We start from the raw sequence: 25,057 nt of genomic DNA on the forward strand, positions 1-25,057 counted from the left end.
ATGTATCACGTCAGATCTGAAAGATAAATTACTCTAAAAATGACCTTCGAAAAATTCCGAAAAATATGGAGTCGGTTAAAAATTCGTCAAGACCGGAACTGTTGCACAGAGGTCGATGATATTTTGAGTTGGATTACTAGAAGATTTGCTCTCGAGGACTTGGATATTCTTTGGAATATCGAAAACTTATTTTTGGAAGAAGTTATGTTGTATCTTGCTTTCTATAAAAAATCTTGAAAACTACACTGGCTATATAAAAACAACCCGAGTAATTGTAATAAATTTATTTATGGTCACAATCAGTGATATCCTATATTAATGAGTTATAATCATTATAAGTGAATGTAAACTCGTTTTCATATATTTATATAACAATTATTGGCTAGTACGTTCAAGAAATAAAATAAACAATTTCGATAAACACGAATAAAGAAGTAGAAATAGCTTTGGTTGAGTTATGAATTCAAGGGAAAACTGAAAAAAATCACGAATCACAAATGTAATCGAATCAGAGTATTTCATAGTAGCATAGCGTTCACGACAACTACTACATAAATATTTTATAATACAGATCTCACAATTATATTTACAAAAACCAATCTCACGGAAAACTACTGGCATTTTCTGTCACATATTTACAAAATTCATAGACTTATATTACAATTTCCAAAGGGTTCAACTTTGAAATACTCGAAAATATCGTGGATACTCCAATTATATATAAGATTATGTACTATAAATCAAGTGCTTTAAAACTGCTTACAATTAAAGAATGTGTAGAAGGAGTTATCTGATATTAATATAATAGTTAATCTAATATAGTGTAGGAACTTGGAAAAACAACTAAGGAGTAATATTTACAAAGATAATTCGTCAACATCCAAGGAATGTTCGATGGAGCATAAATAATGTCAACCGAAATAATCAAGTCATGGTTAATACTAAATTATTGCATATTTATGGAGGGTCCCTCCTTTTCTCAGATTATGTAGTGAGTTCGATTGGTTGTTCGTTGTTGTTCAAAACTTCCTCTCTTTCTGACTTGATTTTCATCTCGTAATCTTCAGATTTCAATTCAGCGTAATCTTCAGGAGGCGTACCATCAGAAAAGCTCTCGGAATCTTCCTCATCTTTGCCTACAACATCGATTATGTTATGGGATGGTGGTGAAAACAGCCTAGTCTGACTGTAAGGTTCATTTCCCGAATACGTGACTTTTCCCATGAAGCTACGTATCTCATCGAAATACGCATCTTCTCTTTCATTCTCATTGCTGCTTCCCGGTGAATCAGCAACCACCACACCTCCACTACCATCGTCAGCTTCGTGTTTCTTGAGATGCCTGTCGAGGTTTGTCTGCTGGCCAAAACATCGTTCACACAAGGGACACTTGAATGGTTTTTCCTTGTTGTGGATGTTCCTGACGTGCCTCTGTAAGTTGCTGGATATACTGAAGGATCTCTCGCAGTATCTACACTTGTAGGGTTGTTCACCGGTGTGGGTCCTGAGATGCCTGGTCAAATTCGCCGATCGTGGAAACACTTTCCCGCAAAATTTACAGGCGTACCTATCCTTAATCTTCCCTTGCGTTTGCTGTTGCATCACATCGTGGAAAGGCTTGACGCCAGTGAAATTCTGCAAGCCCGGTCTGAGCAGGTCGAAGTTCCTCTGTGGCTGGAGATTGTTCAAGAATGGAAACCTGTGTGGTCCGAAGGGAGATGGTAGCAATCTCTCGTTGTTGTGTTGAGGTGAGAAATTGGCGAAACTGGGTCGGTACATGTCAAGAAGCATTGGGTGGATCGGTCTCGGGTAAGCCATTGGTGGTGTGCTCTGGAGTTTGTCGATGGATCTCTTCTCTTCCTCAAGGGTGATAACATCGATTTTCTCCTCATTTTGTATCACGGGAGTGGAGGCTTCACTGGGTCTTTCCGATCTTGGAGAGGGCGTTGAAACTTCCGCCACCTCACCCTTGAATTTCTTCCAAGTCATGCTGAGATCCAACGGTTGCTCGCCATCTTCGCTGGAGGTTGGCCTGGATCGTTTTAAGGTTCTTTCCTCGGAGCTTCTAGACAAATCTGTTGGGAAACTGTTGTTCTCGGGCGTCTTCGACCCAACCTCAACCTTCTCCGTCTTCACCGGTGGTTTAGCCGGTGATGGTGTTAAATTAGCCTCTTCTGCAGTCGGAGGACTAACTTTGAGGTTCGCCGATGGTACTCTGGGCGGCGTGGCACGTTCCCCACATGGAGAATTCCTCCCAGCGCTCAAAGACCTCATCTTCTTAGGTGAGGGCAGCTCGGGCAGATCGTCGGTCCTCAACTTGGGCAATTGGTTGAACAGCAGCGGGTTTATGAAGCCGGAGGGCGGCCCCGAAGGGTGAAAAATCTGGTGGTAGGATGGGAAATGCGGCGGGAAGAAGGGCATGTGGCAGGTCGGCCTGTAGAGCGAGAAGGGGTTGTTGCTGGCCATCGAATTCAAGGGTAGCGGCGGTGGGGCTCCAAGGGTTGAGGCTGGGGTGCTCGAATCACAGAAACGTTTGTGTTTGGAGAGTGAGGTCACGGTGGAGAAGGACTGTCCGCACTTGATGCACTTGATCTGCATACGGCAGTCGGCGTGCATTCGCTTGTGGCGGCAGAGGTTGGAGAACTGGGTGTAGGCCTGGAATTTGTAAAGAAAAAGGTGAGTATAATAGCAAATAGGAGGGAGTTAACTGATTGTTTACGTTGCCAACGGTTTACGGAAATTTTATTATAGGCAATAAAGCTGAATTGGTTGTTCTGAATGAAAAAGAATGTTTAGGATTTCATTGAACCAGTATGATTCAATTTTTGGGGGGTATATCTCTTTCTGAAAGAACTTTCCGGAGTTCAATAACTCTGTGTCAACATATTTCACCAAAGTGAGATGAAATGGTGATCAGGAAATCAAGCAGACTGATCTTTACATCCATATTTTTTGGTATGATGACGTTTCATTCGTATTTGTATGTATTTTGTTTGTGATTGTCCACAAAAAACTTTTCAACAATCATTTATTCTAATTTCATATGCTTATCAACAATATTGTTTGAGTTTTCATTGCTCCTGTAATAACTGATGGTTTTGAAATCCGCATTCATTACAGAAATAATCTTAACAGAAGAAAAATAAAATAAGATCGAAAATTTTATCTTCCTAGATCAAAGCATAGTTACTGTGAGTTACGATGAGTCTTTGACTCTCGAAATTTTCATCATACATTTCCATTCATTTCGATAATTTAGGTAGCAAGAGCAAATTGTGACAGTTCTATCTCTCTGTCATTGCTAAAATATAGAACATATATGTATATATCTGTGAAATAGTGGGGAATCTAAACAAAGTTCTTGCGTGTACGTTAATAGGAACTTCTGGTGAAGATTCGCAGGTTGTTTTTCATGATACATACCTTGAAGCAGACTTCACACTGGAAGGGCTTCACCGAGGAATGGATGTGAGTGTGCTGTTTGAGCCCCGAAGAAGTGGCGAATGTTTTTCCGCATTCAGGACAGGCGTGTGATCGGGCTCCTACGTGGTGAGTCCTTATATGCCTCTGCAAATTGCTGGGATCGGTAAAAACCTGAAACGGGAGACGGTGCCATCAGTAAAAAAGCAGACGGTGATTCGCTACCTGCTTACGAGCAGTACGTGAATAATTTCGGATGAAAAAGTAGCAAAGAGCAGTTTTTAGTCCAAGAGTTCATGGAAAAATGTGAAAGAGACTGTCGGTTTTTGTATGGGAAATTTTCTCGCTGGCAGCAATTATCCTACTCTTCGTTTTCAATCATGAGTAGTGAAATACGAAAGAAAGCAAAGCGTATTTTGCTGCAAATAATCATTTCGAGATATAATGGCACATACAGTAAAAGAGTTCGAGAATGTGTCACCCATTTAGGCCAGCTCTTACAATTCTCGAGATCCCCTCAGTGGACAACGATTTTTGCCCACCCTGTACATGATCAGGTGGTCGCCGTAAATCGAACGAACTGAAAGATTCGCGGAGAACGTATACGGAAGTGTTCGTATTAGCGCCATTTATGGTAATTCCAATTTTTCGCATCGCGTCATAATTCAATTAAGTCATTCGCTCAATTTCATCACGGTTATCAAAACAATTTCGTTACAGTCGCTGGATCATTCAACTGCGATTCATATAAGATCTTGTCTTCTTGATTGTCAGAGCCGGAGAATAATTTCCAGAGTACAGAGAGGGAGCGGATGATTCTTAAGCTGAATGTCCACGTATGTTTGCTGGCAAACAAAATTAATTGGTTTTTTGGAAGGAAACATGTCTTGGCTTGATGAATATGTATTCAAAATTGATCTTTACCAAAAGGAACGTTCGATAAGCCTTTTTTTATTCGTTTATGTTATGTCACAAGGATGGGAAGTAGAACTATTCATTCTTTCTTCAAATTCACTCGATCAGATCAACTCACCTTGGGGCAGTTTTCGCAGTGGTATTTTCTATGTTCGCCATGCACTACCGCCTTATGCTTGATAAGGCAAGGTCTGTGGCTGTAAGCTTTCGGGCAGTATTCGCACTTGAACTCGTCTTTTCGATAGTTGTGCTTGACTATGAGATGTTCGTCTAGTCTGAAAGAAAAAATGATGCAATCAGTGAAAGCGTTGATGACCAACGAGTGACAGATAATGACAATTGACAATAATCGCATTTCTATGCCCAGTTTGCCTTCGGTGTGTCTGAAAATTCCTGAATTTTTTATAAGCGTAATTATTTCAATTGTGCGAAATGTTGTCGCCATTAAATGTGAGATAGGTATCGTCTATCTGCAGAAGGAGTACCAGGAGGTCGGTAATATCTTGTGTTCGAAAAAGATTAATCAAATAAATGAAAAACTAAATAATATTCATCGAGCGTTAAATGAAGCAAAAAATAGTTTCGTATGTCAGCCGCTAGAAATTCGAAGTAACCCAAATGCTACTACAGTAATTAATAACACGAGCACTCCTACGTGGAAGGCATCAAAACATATTAAAACACAGCAGTACACATATTCTCCATTACCAACCTGAGAACCGTCAGGTGTTATCTTTAATTTAATTCAGAACTTCGTGGCGTGAAGTACTTTAGGCATGCATTATTCATTAATTGCCAGATTAGGCTTGAGCGAAGATGATGATCAATCAAAATTTCCCAGTCCCATCAGTCCCATTTTCCATCTGCTCGGCAATTACTGGAAAACGACAATTTTCGCGTGACATGGAACAATAAAAATCGTTTCCTTGTACGGAGGAAATTGCTACAGGCGACTTGGAAGGGTCCTTCGTGAGCTACTTGGAAGTTTGAAGTGGATTCACTATTTATTGTTATGGAAAAATTTTTTTGGATGATTTTATGATGTAGGTCGATTCAACCTTCACAACAGGAGGTGTATTCGGAGAATTTGATTCATCAATGGAAAAATTCAGTTTCAGTGGGAAGAACAAACGTTTTTTTTTGAAAATTCGAGCATAAAAATTCATTCTCTCTTTTCCTTGTCTTTCGTTGTTAGGCAACTTCTTTATGATCTTTTCTTAGAATTGTCAGTATGCACTGATGAATTGATACTTGATATTACACTTTTCGTCGCACACTAGATCTTTTCTACATATTTGAAAACCTGCAGACGCTTTCCAAACCGCTGAGAGTGTATTTAACATTGATTTTTTTTCTTTATACCATCTAATCTTCAAAATCCACTAGGTCTCCACGACGCTCGAGTAAATCCCGATTCAGCATCGTGGGTTCCCCAACTATCAAGGTACATCCCACTTTTAAGACCCAGATCTTCGTTACAAATCGAAATTCTTAGATAAAATCGACGCATAAAAAACGACTCTGTTAATTTCGTTCGGGAGAGCAATCAGATAAAGCCCAGCCGATTAAATTGTTCTGCACATGATCAGCCAAAACTGCCAACATATACTGATCAACAGCGAATTAACCTCTTCAAGTTCGTGATGTGTTCATTCACAGGGGAATAACCAATACCCCAGTATCTTCCATGCCCATCGCTCAATAAATATGGCTTTGCTATCAGTCGCTTTCATCTACTGAAAATACTATATGTGTCCGTGTGCGTGACCACTGATAGCACTGGGACCAATTAATTATTAATATTACGATTGCACCGGACTACTCGTTTAATTTGTCCTTTCATGCCGATGTTGGATGGATTGAGATAGTGGATCTTAATCTGGGTATCGCGGAGTTATTCGAGAGTTGCGTTTGTTTGTCCGATTTATTGCTTTCATTTATTTTCGCTTCAGTTCTGTCGTTATCTCATCTTTCGTTTCTTCAACATCAGTTATCTTATTCGTACGGGTCTGATGAAGGATGATGCTAGCTGGTTTCTGCTTGGTTTGAACGCTCTGTAATATATCGAAAAAGAGGTCGACCACTATACAGGATATGCCCTAAGTACGGAATGAGTTCAGGGGCATTTCAATGGTTAAAAAAAATGATACGTAGAAAGGAAGTTTGCCGCTTCAGTACGCGAAAACTTGTCTTCGCAGAGAACTCTTGATTTTTTTCTAGGTAGTTGAACTATTCCAGAACATCCTCTGAAAATTTCATGAAATTCACTGCGACCGTTTAGCCTTCAAGAATTTCAAAGTGACCCTATATATATTTTTCGGAATTTTTTCGAACCTCAAATTTCCACACGCGTATCTCCCATAAAAATGATCGTAAAGCTGGAAGCGATACATATTCTAAAAGAACGAGTCTTCAAGTATTGAATCTCGAAATATATTCTCGATGAAAAAAAATTTAGGCCATTTTTGTCCTAAAATTTCTCTCTCGCGGTATAATGCACTCCTAATATTCATTGAATTCTAACCCTCAGCTAGAAATGGATGATTCAAACACTCTTTTGCGTCGTTTTGAATCGTACTTTGAATAAATTGATTAATTTGAAACGAATTCCTCAAGTTTCAGGAATTATCATCAACTTTATCACTTTTTTTGAGATTTTGAGAGGACCAAGTTTGCGAATCCACTACGCAAAAACTATTCATCGCAGATAATTCTTGATTTTTTTCCTGTTGGACAAACTATTCAAAAATATCCTCTAAAAATTTCATGGATCCCAGTGCAACCGTTTGGTCTTGACCAATTTTGAAGTGACCCCATATTTCTCGGAATATGGACATGCGTCTCTTCCAGAAAAAACATTGTACAGCTTAAAGCGATACATATTCTGAAAGAGCTGGTCTTCTTGTAATGAATCATCAAATTTCATCCATCTAGCACAAAAATAAAATTTGACGATTTTTCAGATCTTGAAGTTTACTGCGACACAATAATAATAATAATATTTCCCAATTCACGACTAATTTTCATGAAAAAGAAGTATAATTTTGAAAAATAATAGAGGTTGAGACTGATTATCAAGTATTTTTGTGTTTATCAGTCCCAAATATGCTCAATAAAAAAATAAGCAAAATAAAATATTTAACCAGTGTTATCAATATAAACCAAAATAAACAGAGGCAGTTATGGTTTTGCTCTTTTTCATTTAAATTCAGATAATTTCATTTTTCTCTCGAATTTTTCGCGGTAGGTTTAATAGAAATTCACAAAAACTACTCACTTATCCACATCCGTGAAAGGTTGTTCACAAACACAGCACCTCACTTCAGATTCATCCTCTTCTTCCTCCTCACGATCGTCAACAGTTCCACTGTGCTGCGAAGCTGTAACAAAAAACCCAAAATCAAATCTCCAAACAGCCCAAACCTCAACGACTATTACCTCCGAGAAAAAACCGAACGAAAACCAAAAAAAATCTACTCTCGAAATAAAGCGTCAACACCGGCGAGAATCCACAGGTTATCCTGCGTGAAGGCTCGGTTGTAATCAAATAAACAAGTCACTTCTCCCATATTGTTCCTCACCTGCCACCCCATTGGGGACTCGCTATACAATTTTTAACCCCGTCTCTCTTCCACCCGCTCAAAGGTCGTAAGAGTCGAACGGAGATAAGTTGGGGGTTGGAACCTCGACAACAGGACGATGACAAGATTTTGCCGAAGCCTATTCGTGGTCGTCCGGTGGAATAAAGGGGCAGGGGTGGAATAGACCCCGCTGATAACTTGACCGCGACGGAATTTTTCGATATCGAATTGAATAATTATAATAAAAAAAATTTAAGAAGAAACAGAACACGAACTACGAATACTACGATAAAGATAAATCTTATTGGGAGTATACAAGAGTTTGATCCTATTTTTGTAGTCAAAAAAGCATGCATTTCCGAATAAAAGGAATGAACACATCATTCAAACAGTTCTCCATCGCTGGCTACTACAAAAACAAACACAAACAAGAAAGACGTGAAAAAGTTCCAAAATCATATTCAAAATATAGATAATCTTCACTTCTACTCATCGAAAAGATAAAAGCTGACGCAGATCATGAAATTTTTGTGGAATTTCCCATATAGAGAAAAATTGAGACACCTTCAGTTATGGAAGTGATATAAATAGCAAGGCAATCTTCGTGATCTCTGCTATCCCTATTTTTATTGGGATGATTGATCGAAATAATGAATTTTTTCGTCGACCTGAACAAAAATTACATTTTCGTACTAATTTAACGAAAAGTCGTCTATTTAGTTCCTTTTCGTCCGCAGACACTTTTCGTCCTGAAACACTTTTCGTCCGGCCTCTTCGTCAATGAGTAATATTAGATCCCGTAGCGATTGAATCAATTTGGTGGATACAGAATTTGCTGTTGTCAAATTAATTTCGACCTGAAATTTCTATTCTCGCTTCAAATGAGCGCCTAATATTCAGAGAACCAAAAATTACGCTATAAGCACTAATTTTCGAACGAAACGTCAACTATTTTTAAAGGCAAGTTTTTTTCGTCCGCAGACACTTTTCGTCCGCAAGCACTTTCCGTCGTTGATCGAAATTGAAACACGTAGGTATCACAAGTATTCATTGCCAAATTTCAAATCGAGTTTAAGTCGCTGTATTGTATAATAAGAGTGTATCGATTTCATTAAAATCTTACTGTTGAGAGTTTTATTGTTTTGAAATGTTGTGCATTCGAGGTGCACGTCAGTTTTGACATGGAAAAAAGAGGGATCGAAGTTATTGTGTGATTTTTAAACGTTTCAAGTCGTCGGATAGAGCTGTCTTCACATAGGGCAAGAACCATCAATCATATCTTCCGCATCGAAAGTAAATCAGCACAATTAACTTTATATCTCAATTAATAAGAACCCAAAAGCCACCGCGCCCATCATAACAACATAATAACTTGGTGTTGGTATGATGAATTAATAATGGAAAATATTTCCCACACTTAATTCAATAATAACGTTCTTTCGTACGCAAACCGTCAGTTGTCGCGGTGCTCTATGCTTCGTGGTCATGGCCGATGGTACCTTACCGTTTGGTCTCGCAAGAACAATTTCCAGAGTGCACCTGTGTGCGAGAGCTACATAGGTATCCTGGTCTTTGGTGCATGAATGAAATTCCAGCCGGGAGACTTTCGGTGGGAAGAATGGACATCTGGTGGTATCTCGCGAGGAAGATAGTTCGGAAGAATGGGTAATGAATGGAACCGTTGGTACCTTATGGTTCTCTGAAGTTGGAGGCTCATTTAAATACCATGAGAATTGGAGTGGAATAGCGAGAGATGGTCGAAAAGCGGTTAGGCGGTTGATGCGGCGGAAAAGCGGAAAATAAATTAGGTGTACAGGGTGTGAATGACGAAATTAAGGGGTGATTCTCTGTTAGAAAAACTGTGGGACTTAAATATCGTTTTTCTTTGAGGTACAGCTCCCTAAAGATGGCATCTGAGGAGCAATTTCAAATTTTTTTCGTTGCGACCAGAAAACTGACAGAAATGTCATTCATATTAAACCATTATACTCCACTAAGGGCAAACGACACTTAGAGAATATAAATGATCTTCAAGTTCAACTGAAAACCTCATCATCATCTTCATCTACCAAATCTCAAGAAGATAAACGTGAAGATAAACAATTTCTCGAAGATCCAAGCATGTATATTAAGAAATTCTTAGCCTACTATAGAGCCAAACAAAATTTTGTCAAAATATTTTATTACTCAACATGTTCTCCTATTAATTGGCTACATTTATCACAGCGAACCTGCAACGTCTCTAGACCTATCAAAAAAAAAACATTGATCACCAAGGGTACTGAGCATATCTTCGTAAATCTGCTCACCTCTTAACCCTTTTAAATACAGGTACTTGATGATGGCTCGATTATCCAATTTTCGATTTTCACAATTTCGGTAGACATCTTCTTTCTTTCAATTTATTGCGTAACTCTGGTTTACTGTTTCGATCTCAAACTTCACTCTGACACTTCTGTTTTTTGACCAGGAATCAACTCTTGCATATTTGCCGCACGTTTAGTGAACACCCTGTAGAAATATGGGTTAGGAAATGGAAGTACTGTTGCAGGACCATATGTTGATGGTGGAGGAAGCTCTATGAATGGAGTAAGATTGTATCATCTGAAGACCCAATATATCTAACTCGTTGTTGTTATTAAACCTCTAATGAAAGAGCTTGCCTCTTCTAATTAGCATTAAACATGATTCATCTTCGGATTCTTCACGTACTTCGCATTTAAACGCATCTAGCCTGCATCTTCATCAATGAAAAAAAATCCTGACGGACTCAAAACCCACATCCGCATCCCCAATAACCCAACCGGTCGAATTAAATCCCTCAAACCGACCTTCTTATCTTGAGGTGACATCTCTCGATCGCAAATGGGTCGGAATAAGCCTCCTACGAGCCGTCAGCAGCCCCCCTTCAAAACACACGCATATTAGGGGCGACCATTCCACTATTTTTAAGGGTTGGGATATCAGTTTAAAATGTTTGCGAAATGCGCAGCTGGAATTAATCGGATTTACGCTTGCGGGGGTATATTTTTATTGTGTCACAGGGCGACTTTTTGTGTTCGACATCGTCACCTTTTGTCGCGCGGGGACGCTCGGATGACATATTTATCCCTTTGTCCTTAATGGTTGTGTATATGTCTATATTACACATGTAAGAGGCGTATGCGTTAAATTTGGGACATTTTTATGGCTTCGACGCTGCGGGAGGATGGATTCATCCATGAGGAGGGGTGGTTAAACATTTGGTGCTAGTTGGTCCCAAATCAGGCTTCTATCGAGCGAAGAGAATGGATTTTGGTTGAATGAAATGCCATATCTGCGAGTATTCTTGTTGCTTTACTTACTCCTGCATTTCAATTTCATTCACAACAAAATTTGGGCAATGCCAAAACTACAAAGGCTATGATCTGTTGTGTGAGGTATAAACTAAATTAAGAATTGTCTTCTCTGAGTCCTGCTTGGGGTTATTTTTTCTTCTGACATTGGAGATGCTTCAGAAGGTGGCCTCTTTCTTCTTGTTGGAAATTCTGCATAATGGTTTACGCTTAAAGACACCTATTGTGTGTATATGCAGTGACCGGTTGTTAGACCTGTGTCTAAACAGCTCTAGAAAGTTTTACCTAGAGGAATCTTATTTTTCACTGAACGCTTTGCTGTTGCAAGAACTGAGAAGTCCCAGATCAGCTTAGATCTATGTTCCATGCTCTGAAAAGTTTTTAAGACCCGTTTGCACCAAACGCACTCAGTGTTAAGTGTCCCTTAAAATGAACCCTTAACTTAAATTACGTTGCACCAACTGTAAAGTGACATTTAAATGGCTAAAGCTAGCCTTAAATTTAAGCGCTCCTGTAATTACCACTTAGGTATTTAAGGGCGGGATTCTAACCTAAAATAATTTGTTGAACTCATAAACTGGCTGCAGAACTGCTGTGGTTTTTCTAATAACGTCAAGTACCTTCTATTTGACAATCTATTTCATTATCAATAATAATGCTAATTCAGCAACAAAAAGTTGTCACTCTTTGATAATAATATAATAGTTTAGGTACTTGACACTGACTGACAGGACAATAAAGTTAGGTTATTGAAATGACAACGATCATCGGCAACCGGCCAACCAATGAAAAGGCTTTATTGGACTAGAATGAAGTTGCACCAAAATAAAAAACTGAAATAGCACTAGATATGAAAACTTAAGGGTCCCTTAATTAAAATTCTGTCAAGCCGCAGTCGTGCAACTGACAATAAAATTAAGCGTCCATTAACTTCAAACTACGCTTAGTTAAGTACTCATTTTAAGGGGTATTGGTGCAAACGGGCCTAAGGGTAGCGAATGTCCACTGCACAGAGCATTGTGAACAGAATCTCTAGTTGAGAATAAATACGTACGAGGATGTATTGATATCAAGTTAGCCTAGACCAGAAAACAAAGAAATGACAACCAATGAGTCAAAATTAGTTCAAATAGCCAACTATTTTGGTAACTGCACAGAATTAGTTAATCTCTTCTCATTTTGTACTTGATCTTAACACGACGATTTAAACCATAGATTAACTTTGATCGGAGATTTCTCAATCAGAACTACGATTAATCTTACGGGCCTTAGCTAGTTATTCTGAAGGTAATTTTGTTTTTCCAGGGGCGGCACAGCTTAAAATGGCTATATCTTATCAGTGTCGAATCGTGAAAAATAGTATAGGAAAAAAGTGTTTCTTCTGCCCTCAAAAATATTATGTTAAAATAATAGTACGTGTCAAAAATTCACCCTGTATAATCGAACAGGAATTAGGCGAATAATCAGGTCGAAAAAATCAGTTCGCTCCGCGTCAAACGTCAGGTGAAATACGCGCTGACCCCATTCGAACATCTGTCTCCGTGTCAAACGAACGACCAACCCCTAATTTTTGAATATTCATCATCGGCATCGGCAAACCGTCGGCGGGGTTAACGGGAACCATTTCCACTAAAACAAAAGAACCGGCATATGGCACCGACTATCACGGCCATCTCGATCGGAGACTACTTTTTATCGTTTCCTACGGCAGGAAACAGATGAACGTCGCGAGGGGCTGAAGGGTGTTGTTTTTCGCATACTTCTACCCGTGACCAATCTCGGTTTCCTGCCTTAGATCGGAAACGAACAGAAAAACCAATATGGACACAAGATATATCATGGGAATTTTTATACAAATGAGTTCCTTAATTTTTTTTTTTTTACTTTCACAGTGTATCACATTTTTCTGGCGAGTCAGTTGACCCAGAACTCTCAGACTGTAGGTACTGAATTTTCCAATTTTCCTCAAGGTGCACGAAAGCCACTCATAATGAAATATCGCAAAATTATATAGAAGATTGAGCAACACAGAGTTCGATAATTTATAACAGAATAATTACACGTAATAATCAACCATTGAACGCACATAATTTAAGCCCATTTCCTAGGTAATAAATAAGGTTATCGTGTTCAAACTTCGACTGTTCATAAAAAAGGGTATCCTGTTAATTGTAATACTACTAATTAATCACTGTGATTGGTGATTTCTCATTTCAGAGATGGAGTTGTATCTTGATTAAGAAAAAGTAGGTGCAGGTGCGTTTTTCACTATAAGAAATACATTATTCAATTTTTTTAAGAAATAAACAAAAGAGCAGATAGAAGTTCTACACGTGTAACAAAATATTTCTGCTTATTTTATTCTTCGTGTTCTTATATTTTCTGAACAAATTCATATGTTCGTTTTTTCCAGAACTGTTTCAACTGACTTGATAACTGGGCTCACCTATGTTGGTAAGAAGAATGAAATGAAAAGACACGAATGAATTTAGTTACCAGGAAACTAATACGCAAACTAAAAGGGGCCTCAGTTTCATTTATAGAGTAAAGACTTTTCGACGATCAGTGAAGAGCTGGAAAAAATACATATTCTGATCGATAGGATGATGCAAAATAAAGAAATATCGCCTTTTTGGAAACCAGGTTGCTCTTACACCCAGAGGAGAAGTTAGTAAAGAAGGAAGCAGACTGCCATTGTAAAAAAAGAATACTGAACAACCCCTAACTACTACCACATGTCTTCTTCTTCTCGTTACATAATCCTCGACTGAGGACAAATCACCATGGACATGGATGACGTCTTCTCCTACGCATAGGACGGGGACACGTGCCTTCTGGAACACGAACAATTGACTATCACGCATAATAGTCACGTGGTACGTGCGACCGCCTTCCAGGATTACCACGGCTATTGTGTGCTGGCAGAACCCTTTTTGGATGGAGTTGTCACACAGGATCGGAGGCTGGGGTGTCAGGGGGATGTTATTTATGATTATTTCGTATTTATTATGAGCCGCGTCGACACTGATCCCAGTCAAACGACGCAGAACCGTAAGAGGAAAAATATCTTCTAGGGGTGACATTTCACATCATTCAGTTATTTCTTTCGGCGTTCAACTATTCATTTATTACGGTGAATATTAATTGCATCAGCATAGTACTGTGTATAGCTATAACTGAAAGTTTACTGCCGCTTTAGCAGACTCCTTCTATGAGCAAACAAATCGCACTGATCCTGCCCTGAGTCAGACCCTTTTTATTAAGACCCAGACAGATGCGAAAAGTCATGGATTTTTGCCATTATGCGTGCCTGTTTGCGTTATAATATAGATAAACGTGTATATTAGGGTTGTGTCATTATGGTTGGGCGGTAACCGTTTGATTGATGTTCGTGTTGTTGATCTGGACCGATCCTAAATCGCTCCTAATGGTTCTCTTCGGCAAACATTGGAAGCGTGTAATGATTGTGCAACTGTATCAGACTTTGCGTACGTCATTTCATTCTGTATTGGAAGTGGATGATTTAGGAAACCTCTACTTTAACTGCTCAAGCGATAATTCTTTAAAATATCACGATCTTCATGGTTAAGTGGTTATTAGCTTTTGAAACTTCGTTTCATTTTCCTGATGCCCAACACCATAAAGCCATGTCTGCTCAACATTTGATAGGGATCACTGGCAGGCAGAACCTTAAATTGTCTAGACATTTTTGCCCAGAAATGATCTATGAACTACATATCTCCCCAGGATTTGATTCTCAGTGACCTGTATTCTCTTGATGTGGGTCTTGGCACTTGGAATGGGAACCAGTTACAGAATTTATGAAGAGAAAGGTAGAAAGGATATTCGACAAAGCCAAACAACATCCAAATGAGGAACTACGAAGATTACTCGACTAGGATCCAACAGAAGAAGCTATAAGGTCAAGAACCTACCACCGAAGACCGAGAGATCAGTTAAGGATTTAAAAAGTAACCAAAGAAGAGCTTAACCTATAAAAGATATAGGCAGCATACAACTATCAACACGACTATGATCGTGTGAGAGTCCAGAAACCATAAGAGTCAACTGGTTAATAGGCAAAATGCCCGGAACCTATGAAGAAGCAGTTGAGGGTTTTTAGTGTGTCTTGAGCTCAAGAGAGTAAGAATCCCCACACTTGTTTCCCCTCAGGAGAGGATGTGTTCGTCTGTCTCGCAGATTTTCCCCCTGCTACACCAAAAAGAAGGCTTTGATGAGGATAGTAAGATGGAGCTACACTCCTAATCCATAATGAATATTCCACATTCTCTAGTGAAACTTCTTGTATATTTTGCTCACGACATGTGAGCTTCGTGATTTCCCTTTTTCCCGTTGAAAATCAACAACCCCCTCGGAAAAAGACCAATATGCATCAAATTATAGCATCCTGTTCGGCGTATAAATCGACCCCTCATAGATTTATAACAATTATTGTGTCAAGTGAAGTCAAGAGTGGTTGACTCGCATATGCCGGATATGGTCAACGTCATCCGGTGCACAAAAATCAGAATAATTACGATCAACGGCGGCGTGCGTGATTGTTTTGATGAACGGAAAATTTAAGTAGATAATAAGTTGGCGCACGCTAGATGGGTGAAGCCCGATTTAGTTGCAAGAAGGTATTTTCACCGGGGAATGATTGAAGTATCCATGCGTATACAGGGTGAGTCATCAGTGCTTGATCGGCAGAAAACTGTTAGAAATTTCGGACTTTTTTTGGGGGAATCTACTTAGCGCATAAGTTCTTGTTAGGTTAGGTTAGGTTAGGAGGTTAAGTTAGGTTAGGTTGGGTTAGGTTAGGAGCTTAGGTTAGTTTAGGTTAGATTAGTTTAGGTTAGGTTAGGTTAGGAGGTTAAGTTAGGTTAGGTTGGGTTAGGTTAGGAGGAAAACAAGACATCTTCTCGAACCATGAATAAGCTTTAGCTTTAGCTTAGGTTAGGTTAGGTTAGGTTAGGTTAGGAGGTTAAGTTAGGTTAGGTTGGGTTAGGTTAGGAGCTTAGGTTAGTTTAGGTTAGATTAGTTTAGGTTAGGTTAGGTTAGGAGGTTAAGTTAGGTTAGGTTGGGTTAGGTTAGGAGGAAAACAAGACATCTTCTCGAACCATGAATAAGCTAAAACGTGTTCATTTGTGAAGTGGGTAACATCCTTTAACGTGAAACACCTATTTCTATTTATTACACATATTTTTTTGCTAGAAAAATGTGAATTGAAAAAACCAATGATAATCTTGTTGAACCTCTAATTGGAATCTAGATTTGCAATTTCTACTTTTAGGCATACACTTATGTTTATGAAAACATGGTATGATTTTGGCTTATTTATTATTTTTGGCGTTGGTACTTGTGTCCACCTGAATTTCTAAGGAATAATTTCAGAATTTCTTTCTGTCAGTATTGCCACTTTCGCAGCTATGGTTTAAGATTTAGATTTATCATTTTCACTCGCATTAGTCGAAGTCGCTTTAGTTTTACTGTTTTACTGATTCATATTTTCACTGAAACGTTTCTCTCTATTGCTTGTTAGTGGATATTTTGAGTCAGAATCGGAGCCAAATGGCTCTGCAGACGTTCTGTTTACTGAAGAGTCAATGTCACTTATAGTAAAAAAAGACTACCACTTTGTTATAATCAAGAGTAGGTATAGAAAGAAGTTGCAATTCAGTGCAAAGCCGATTGGAAGGGTGATGACGTAGAAGGTGGCACAGTCAAGTTCAATCGACAGAAATGGGACCATTAGCAGTGGCGTATCGATAGACAATAGTAATAGGTGAAGATTTGTTCGAATTTCTTGACTTCTTCTCAAGACAAAACAAAAAGTTTGTCATCAAGACAAGAATTCTGCTCTTATCGATCGCTAATATCACATGTGGTAATTCAAAATGATGAAAATAAAAAATCCTGCACATACGAAAGAAAATTTCCATGAACTAACCTGTTTCTCTGTCAGATTTCTCATCAGCTGAGGTAGAATCTCCGAACATATCCTGAAGATTCAAAGGTTCCCTTGGTCCCAGTACAAGCTCCGTCCCAGTTGGTATTTCCATACATGTTTCGTACCATAACTGGAAAAAACAGATGATGATTTAAGGCATTTTTGATTGCTGCATCGCTAAAATAAGGATGGGGATTTTTTTCCCATGACTTTTTGTTGATTTCGTTGTATGTTTTCCCTATTTATCTACAAAGTTTCTTCAAGCCTTTTATAGGCTTCTAGTTCACGTTTGAGGGAGTCCAAGTAGTCCATAAGGAAGACTATATCTTTGTTATTCTTCCTACAGAACTCCTCCTGGTTGAAAAATTATTTCACAAAGCAGAAATGTGAAAAAGTGTGAGAGTACAAATTAATTCAGTGCGTTCTTCAAAACTGAATTTATTCGAGACAAAATGAATGAGAAGATCATTCAAAGGCTCAGGATAAGGCAGCAGAAAAGAAGACAGTTCGACTTTTGGCTCTGAAAGAGGGTGAGAGAGATATGCACAAACATTTGACCTCTGTGCATTTCTGTCAGTTTGGGAAATTTGTTCCGTTGAACAATAGGAATATCCCCATTATGAAAGAGTGTTACTTTCGATGCTATACACTTGGAATGAATTAATCGAAACCCAATCTTTCGATCAATACCCAACAGCGTCAAGAGGACGATATGTATGTGAAACAATGACTGTATCTCGTTAAATGAACATCGATTATTAACGGCCCTACTACGAGTACACCATACGAAAACATTATTTATGGATTCTTTTCGCCCGAGCGTGTCACGTCCAATCAATGAATAATAAAACGATCCACCATCATATTATACTTTTCATAAAAACACTTCACGGATATATCGTGTCATCAAAATCTCATTTCATGTATTCCAGACATACATAAATAATTATGTTGTTAACCCGCCGCTCGCGCTCGTACGCTCGTGCTAAAGGTGGGCATCCGCGTTAGGAGTTATCTCACACAGGTTGGTCCAAAGAAAATTTAACGAGAAAGTAGAAAGACCGTGTTTTTGATTTACCTTGTCTATCCTGAAGTTTCATGAAAGAGGGTGTGAGACGAAGCGAGAGACGTGGCTGTCCTAGGTCATGTAGCAATGAATCTGGCCTTGAGAACTTTTAAATTCATAGGCCAAATTTGAGGAGCTGTAGCAACCAGAAAAAGAGAATTTGACATACGCTGATTTTCTTTATGACAGATGGATCTTTTGCAAATGAGAATTTTTAATTTTCATCCATTTACCACGAACAGTTTAGATTTCATGATTTTTTCCGCGAAGGTCCAAATTTTACGATTTTTCATCGACCACAACTTGAAAAATCAATTTTTAAAAAAATGTCGGTTTGCATATTCGTTATCTACGACCTCGAATTAGTCAACAGTATAAATTTGGTTCCGATCGGAGACCAAAAATATTTTTCGAAAAAATCGCAATTTTTCAATGCATATGTATGGAAAATTTGAAAAATTTTCGATCTTCCCAATTTCCACCAAAATTAGAGCATTCACTCAATTGAGTGCGTAGATCACAAATATGTAAACAGAATTTTGCTGAAATGGATTAGTTTTCAAGTTATGGTCGATGGAGAATTCGAGATTTTGGACCTTCGCGGCAAAAATCATAAAATCTAAATTGTTCGCGTTAGGTAAATGAAAGTTAGATTTTTGTATTCGCAAATAATAAATCTATCACCAAAAAAATCAGCATATGTCCAGTGCCTCTTTTCTAGCTGCTACAGCTCCTCAAAGTTGACCAATTTTTTCGAAATTTTGATTTATATCCTAAACTACTAATTCTGGGAAAAATATACTGGGCATGGCATATTCGTAAAATGAAACACTTTTACACTCGGTTTGACAGTTTGACACTCTCAAATATTGAGTCTAAGGCGGAAAAATGTAAAGAAATGGGTTTTCCTCGGCGACCGATTTGCCGGGCTGCAAATCCTCCCGCGTACGGTCGCCTTTAAGTCGTTAATCCCGTGAGGTCCTGTAGGTGGCGCCCCGTGTCGTACACGCAAGTCCCGCGGCGATGCGTTATCAATTTTTCAAACTGTCTTCTGGACATTAATTATCGACTCCCGTTCGGCCCACGTGTGTGTTTGTTCTTATGTATGAAAAAATTCACCGTGAAAAATATCCGTCGGATTGAACGGCGTCTGGGGGATCGTGACAGTTGAATTATTCTCCGTCTGGAGGACCGTGGGGGCGGATGGGCCAGTCCTACCCCTTCAAGGTTCAACGAATCTTCTAGGAAATTGTCTGGCCATTTCCACCGACTCAATTCATGTTAATTTTCGTACAAATCGAAAGGATGGTCCATTAAACACTCTACCTTCGATAAGTAGAGGGTAAAATTGATTTTTTCAGTATTTCTTCGCCACAGAACTAGGATAAGAAAGAATTTCGGAATGTCACAAAGTCGAACTGATGTTTCGTTTATAAATCCTGAAAAACTCTCACCTGGCCACTCTGGAGGTAATATCTGACGTTGAAATTCGTCCTATCTAGTGAGCAAGTTATCATTTTGAGCCAATTCTGATGTTCCACAGAACCATCGAGCCATCCCCTGACTCCAGAGCCTGCTACGACCTGAAAAAAAGGGTTTTGTTAAATTATGTCTTTCAGAAGAGTTTTCTTTATCCTTTTTGTGGGTATTTGTTCCCAATTTTATCATGTATACGAGATTAAGCCTTTAGGGACTAATGATTTTCTTCATTCGAATAATAGTCAAGAAGAATTTTGGAAATCAGAATGCAATTCATGTAATCTGTTTGATGAAGGTTTGATTATTAATCAAGAAGATACTATGGACCACTTGGTACAGAGTTGAGCAAAATAAAAATTTCAGGGAGCTTTCGAAGGAATTTATTCGGTGACCGATTCTTCTTTGAGATGGGTTACAAATTTCAAAATTATCGAATGAGAAATATAGAATACAATAGGTACCCTCCCTTTTTTTTTCTTGTTTTCAGATTATTTTCACTTCATAAACCATCATGATATAAGGAAGGGCGAAGAAGTTTTTGGATTTTGCCCTATGAAGAAGATTTCCTTCAATATGATAATTTCAGCTCATTCTTCACACAAATCCAGTACCATTACACTTATACGGGCAGACAGGGAGTTTTTTCTGAGGTTTTTATCCCTGTTCTCATGTACCCTACGAAGGTATGTATGGTACCTTCTTGACATTGTTCCTCTGCTTACACTGAGATCTGGAACAGGGATCAGATTCCAGGATCTGTCTCTTGTTGCCATTTCCTCACACTTGCTCCATTGTTTTCAGATTGTCAAAGTTCGTATCACTCTATTCCACTTGGAAATTGTTGAAATTTCAGTGGGATTCAACGTCAACGTTTTTTCATAAGACAGCTGAATTTGTGTCATTAAATTTGCCATTATTACTATTGTTTTGGACCACATGTATATAAGTCACACGTAAATTTCATTTCATATCTCATTCTCGAATTTTCATCCCTTAAAATAATCCACTAAGAGTCAAAAGCTGAAGACCAATTACCAATTTTGTGGAAATTTCATCGATTGATTTTCAGCAGGAAATAGTCGTGATTTTTCTCGCCCACGTTTCCGAAGGTTAATTGGAAATAACGAAGCAAAAAACAGCCTTCTAACTCCTCATTATCTCATCCACTGAGCTCTATACCGTATCAGCAGAATTTCGCAAATCTCTTTTGTCCCGCCAAGATTCGATAATGGGGCGTTTACTCTTCCATCGCCTCCGCCTTTCAAGTCCTCTCCGAGGATGTATAATGACAGGATTAAGGATCAGACCATTAGGGGTCGAGGACCGCGTTTCCTACAATTAGAGGGCACCCTCCCTTAGACCGCACGCCCTTGTTTCTCGTTTCACCCTCAACATGACCGAAACTTTAATTGTGGAAGCTACTACGATTCCAATCCTGCCAGAGGGAGTGGTGAGAGATGGTTTTTGAGAGTGCGAGTCTGTGAGAGAGGTTAGAAACGATCACCAGTGACAATTGGACGTCTACAGATCGAGATTTTCAATGAAAATGACGAATAGAATGTTAATTTTTTATTCGGGCTCGATATAAGTATCACTTGCGTGATTTCCTCGACTCTAAAAACAATTTACAATTATTCCCGATTCAGTCTTCGAAGCTCCCAGATAAGAACGATGACCACGAAGTCTCATACTGATAAAAAGGTGGTGGTTTTCCTTCCTGTGGATCTAGTCTCGCAACTTGTGGTTGAAAGGTTTTATCAGTCCGGTTAATGCATCATAACAGATACGAAAGACACAATATCAATATCTACTCCTATCGTAGGATATAGAGGTCTTAATTGTTTTCGTTTATTCAACAGCGGAAGCTCTGGTCAGCTGGACTTTAACATTACTCGTTCATCGATGAAGAGAGCTCGGAAATGAGGTAGAAGTTGCCTAGAATCTCTGTAAATATTGTGAGACAGAAAAGCGTGTAGCACTTTAAATATTTAGAGGTAGGGGCATAGTCTGGCAATGTACAAAGGCTGAAATTTTGTATGTATTCTCACCATTGGTAGGTGAAGTATCCAGGAATAGTAACCTTCTGTCATCTAACCTAACCTACTGTGGCTTATTCAGGTAACAGTAAATGGAGGTTTGTAAAAATCAAGCTCATTCAAGTTAGAAAATAAACCTTATCCAATCATCATTTCAATTCGATGCCCATAGGCAAGAAGGTCAACTACACCCAGAAGATGTTGCCCATAGCCCATAGAGATGATTACACAGGGTGGCTCAAAGCTGAAGGGAAATTCAGAAACTGGAGATAGCAAGAATCAATTTCTTCCTCATCCAATCAATGTTTGCTCAAATTCGCAGATGGATATCCTTCGATCGTTCAACCTATATGATTGCACAACGAACATAATGTAACCAACATTATGATATACTTATTTTGAATATTATGAAGTCAAATGGGCACCAAGAAAAACGTTGTCACTTTCCACCGTTGCGAGTCTATCGAAAGCTTTCTAACCATATTTTACCGAGTCGTTGTTTTTGATTATGAATTATTTAATTGACCACCTTAATTGACGTTTCAGATAAGATAAATTCCTTCGGTTAATTGAGTTCCTAGTTTATTAACGAGGCATGTCTGCAGCTATTGTAGAAGGATTTCATAAGAGGAGAAGGTTACCGTGAAACTGCGGACAATTTAGAAAAAATGCAAGGGAACAGATCGAATGATATGAATCCGAATAATGGAACTGTCAGTGAAGAGTACAAATCAAAAGAGGAAAAACCCTCCATCATTAATCCTAATTTCGGATGGACAGAAACAACTGCCGAGATGAAAGAATTGTCAAGTTTTCACAGATTATTAAACATTTAGATAGGTGTCACCAAGTTCTTGAAAATTTCGAAATTCTATCTTGATTTCAAGACGGTATCAAGAATTATTTTCAGAAAAAACAAGAAAATTTCATGTCAATACCAAGATTTCTATTAGCTATTTGTAAAAATGATCATATTTCTTGCTTGGAAAATGTGAATTCAAAATAATTAATGATGATCTTGTTGAAACTCCAATTGGAATCTAGATTTGCAATTTTTACTTCCAGACATACACTTTTTTCTGTTTATGAAAGTATGGTAAAATTTTGTTTATTTATTATTCTCGCCGTTGGTACTTGTGTCCACCTGAATTTCGAAAGAATAACAGAATTTCTTTCTGTCAGTATTGCCACTAGTACCTACCACTGTCTTGCATTGGTGAATGCTGCTGCTTTTTCTTTTACTGCCACTTTCGCAGCTACAGTTTCAGATTAAGATTTATCATTTTCAGTCGCATTAGTCGAAGTCGCTTTAGTTTCACTGTTCGTTTTATATTTTTACTAAAACTTACGTTTCTCTTAACTACTTGTTGGTGAATATTCTGAGTCAGAATCGGAGTCAAATGGCTCAGCAGACGTTCTGTTTATTGAAGAGTCAATGTCACTTATGGTAAAATAAGACTACCATTTTGTGAAAATCAAGGTAGGTATAGAATTAAGTTACAATTCGGTTCAAAGCCGATTGGAAGAGTGATGACGTAGAAAGTGGCATGGTCAAGTTATTATAAAAGGCCAGAACTGGGTCCGTTAGCAGTGGCGTATCGATAGACAATAGTAAAAGGTAAAGTTGAAGAGAAGATAATTCGAAATAACATCAACTTTTGAGCCAAAACGTTGTTATTTTTCAAATTGCACTACCAAGTGTGAAGATACCAAAGAGAGCCTAGTATTTTCGATCTCCTATTGAGCCTTCTTTCTATATTTTCTTGGGAATAATAACCTCACCCAACTAAACAAGATTGTATATGTCAAAAAACGTCAAGACAAGATTTATCTTAATTTCTTGACTGTTTCCCAAGACACACAAGAAGTTTGTTATCAAGACCATAATTCTTCGAAATCAGAAAACAGGGGTGTGACAATTCTGTGGGTAGAAGAGGAAACTCTTCTGATCTGATCTGATCACAGAATGCCTCGGCATTGCAAGCCTGCACGAGGAATGCCTCCTTGAAGTCCTCCTCTCAGATACTGGAGTTCATTGAAGCTCTAGAGCTGTAGATGGCGTTGTTTTGAGAATAGCTCTGATGGGAGGCACAACATACCTTATGGACGCAATGAAATTCAACCCCCTCACCCTCTTTTACATCGAGACTTTCGATGCCAGCTCGGTAATTGCGTCACGTTCAAAACTTCACATATTAATTTTTTCTTCCTCACCGTCTCCTTCCGCGTAGCAGAAGGATTCCCGTTGGTCTCATTCTTAATTCATCGCCTCGAAGTATCGAGGTAGCGGCCGTGATGCTAGGGCTATATTAGCGGCGCGAGGGGGGCTATAAATAATGGGGTACGACACGACGAACCATAACGTCCTGACGTTTCAAGGCAGGGGAAGTGATAATTGATAATACGGTCGAAGCGCCGTTTGATTCGATTTTTATGTAGTCGTCATGCTCGAACGATCTCAGGATCGCGGCAGACTTCCTGAGGATTTTTAGATTCGACGCTTAAGAGGCTACCAGAATGTGGGGTGTTGCCAAAACACTCCTAAGATACGTAGAAGTTACGAATATCACAATAGTTTCCATTTTCGTCGAAAAGATGGCAGTAATTAAAGAATGTCTTCTTTCAATTTCACCAGGATAGGAATTGTAGCCAATGGAGAGACTTTTCGAGAAATTTTTTCAGGTGGAAATTCATAGAAGGGATAATTCCACCTCGGAAAGTTGATAACATGTACGAATCTTTTTTCTTCGAGGAAAATTAATTTTTTCTTTGTTTTCCGTTTGACGAATAAAAAAATTTCTGACTTTCCGAGTTGTCGAACTGATTGAATTGAATCATGATGAAAACCCCATATAAATCAGTAGTTTCTGACGAAAAATATTCAGTTTCTCTTCCTTGAACTGACCACTAAAACGGTGTAGACCCCTCTTAAGGTCGCAGATGGAGGCTTGGATTCTGCGTTTTTTGCATTCGGATGCTTCTCAATATCAGCATATGTTAGAGTGTGGAGACATGGTTTGATTTTCAAAGTTTATACACATCTAAAGTGTGGAAAGATGGTTCGCTTAGTAGGAACATGCTGCCAGATATATTAATTCGTATTTTTGTTGATGATAATAGTAGTAATTTCAAAATTTTGAATAATGATCTTCCACAGGATCAGTTTTAACACCTCTTCTTCTCAATTTATACCTGTATGATATCCCCACTCCTTCTTCTGAGAAATTTATATACGGTGATGATATTGCCCTTGCATTCCGTCATTGTGATTTTAG

General features: G+C 38.6%; 1 protein-coding gene across 2 annotated transcripts in view; it reads right to left on the reverse strand.

The window, feature by feature from the left end:
* Window positions 1-269: 269 nt before the first annotated feature.
* The window catches only part of LOC123317296 (transcription factor hamlet-like), a 96,913-nt gene continuing 72,125 nt past the window's right edge, over window positions 270-25,057 (reverse strand). For both annotated transcript variants that reach the window (XM_044903750.1, XM_044903751.1), the window contains exons 3-8: window positions 19,722-19,850; window positions 17,202-17,331; window positions 7,613-7,715; window positions 4,454-4,610; window positions 3,424-3,594; window positions 270-2,655 (exon numbers count right to left, since the gene is read on the reverse strand). In XM_044903750.1, coding sequence (XP_044759685.1) covers window positions 985-2,655; window positions 3,424-3,594; window positions 4,454-4,610; window positions 7,613-7,715; window positions 17,202-17,331; window positions 19,722-19,850 — 2,361 coding nt within the window. In that variant the 3' untranslated portion in view covers window positions 270-984. The remainder of the gene's footprint in view (window positions 2,656-3,423; window positions 3,595-4,453; window positions 4,611-7,612; window positions 7,716-17,201; window positions 17,332-19,721; window positions 19,851-25,057) is intronic.

Source organism: Coccinella septempunctata, chromosome 7 (genome assembly GCF_907165205.1).
Source record: "Coccinella septempunctata chromosome 7, icCocSept1.1, whole genome shotgun sequence".
Lineage (NCBI taxonomy): Eukaryota > Metazoa > Arthropoda > Insecta > Coleoptera > Coccinellidae > Coccinella > Coccinella septempunctata.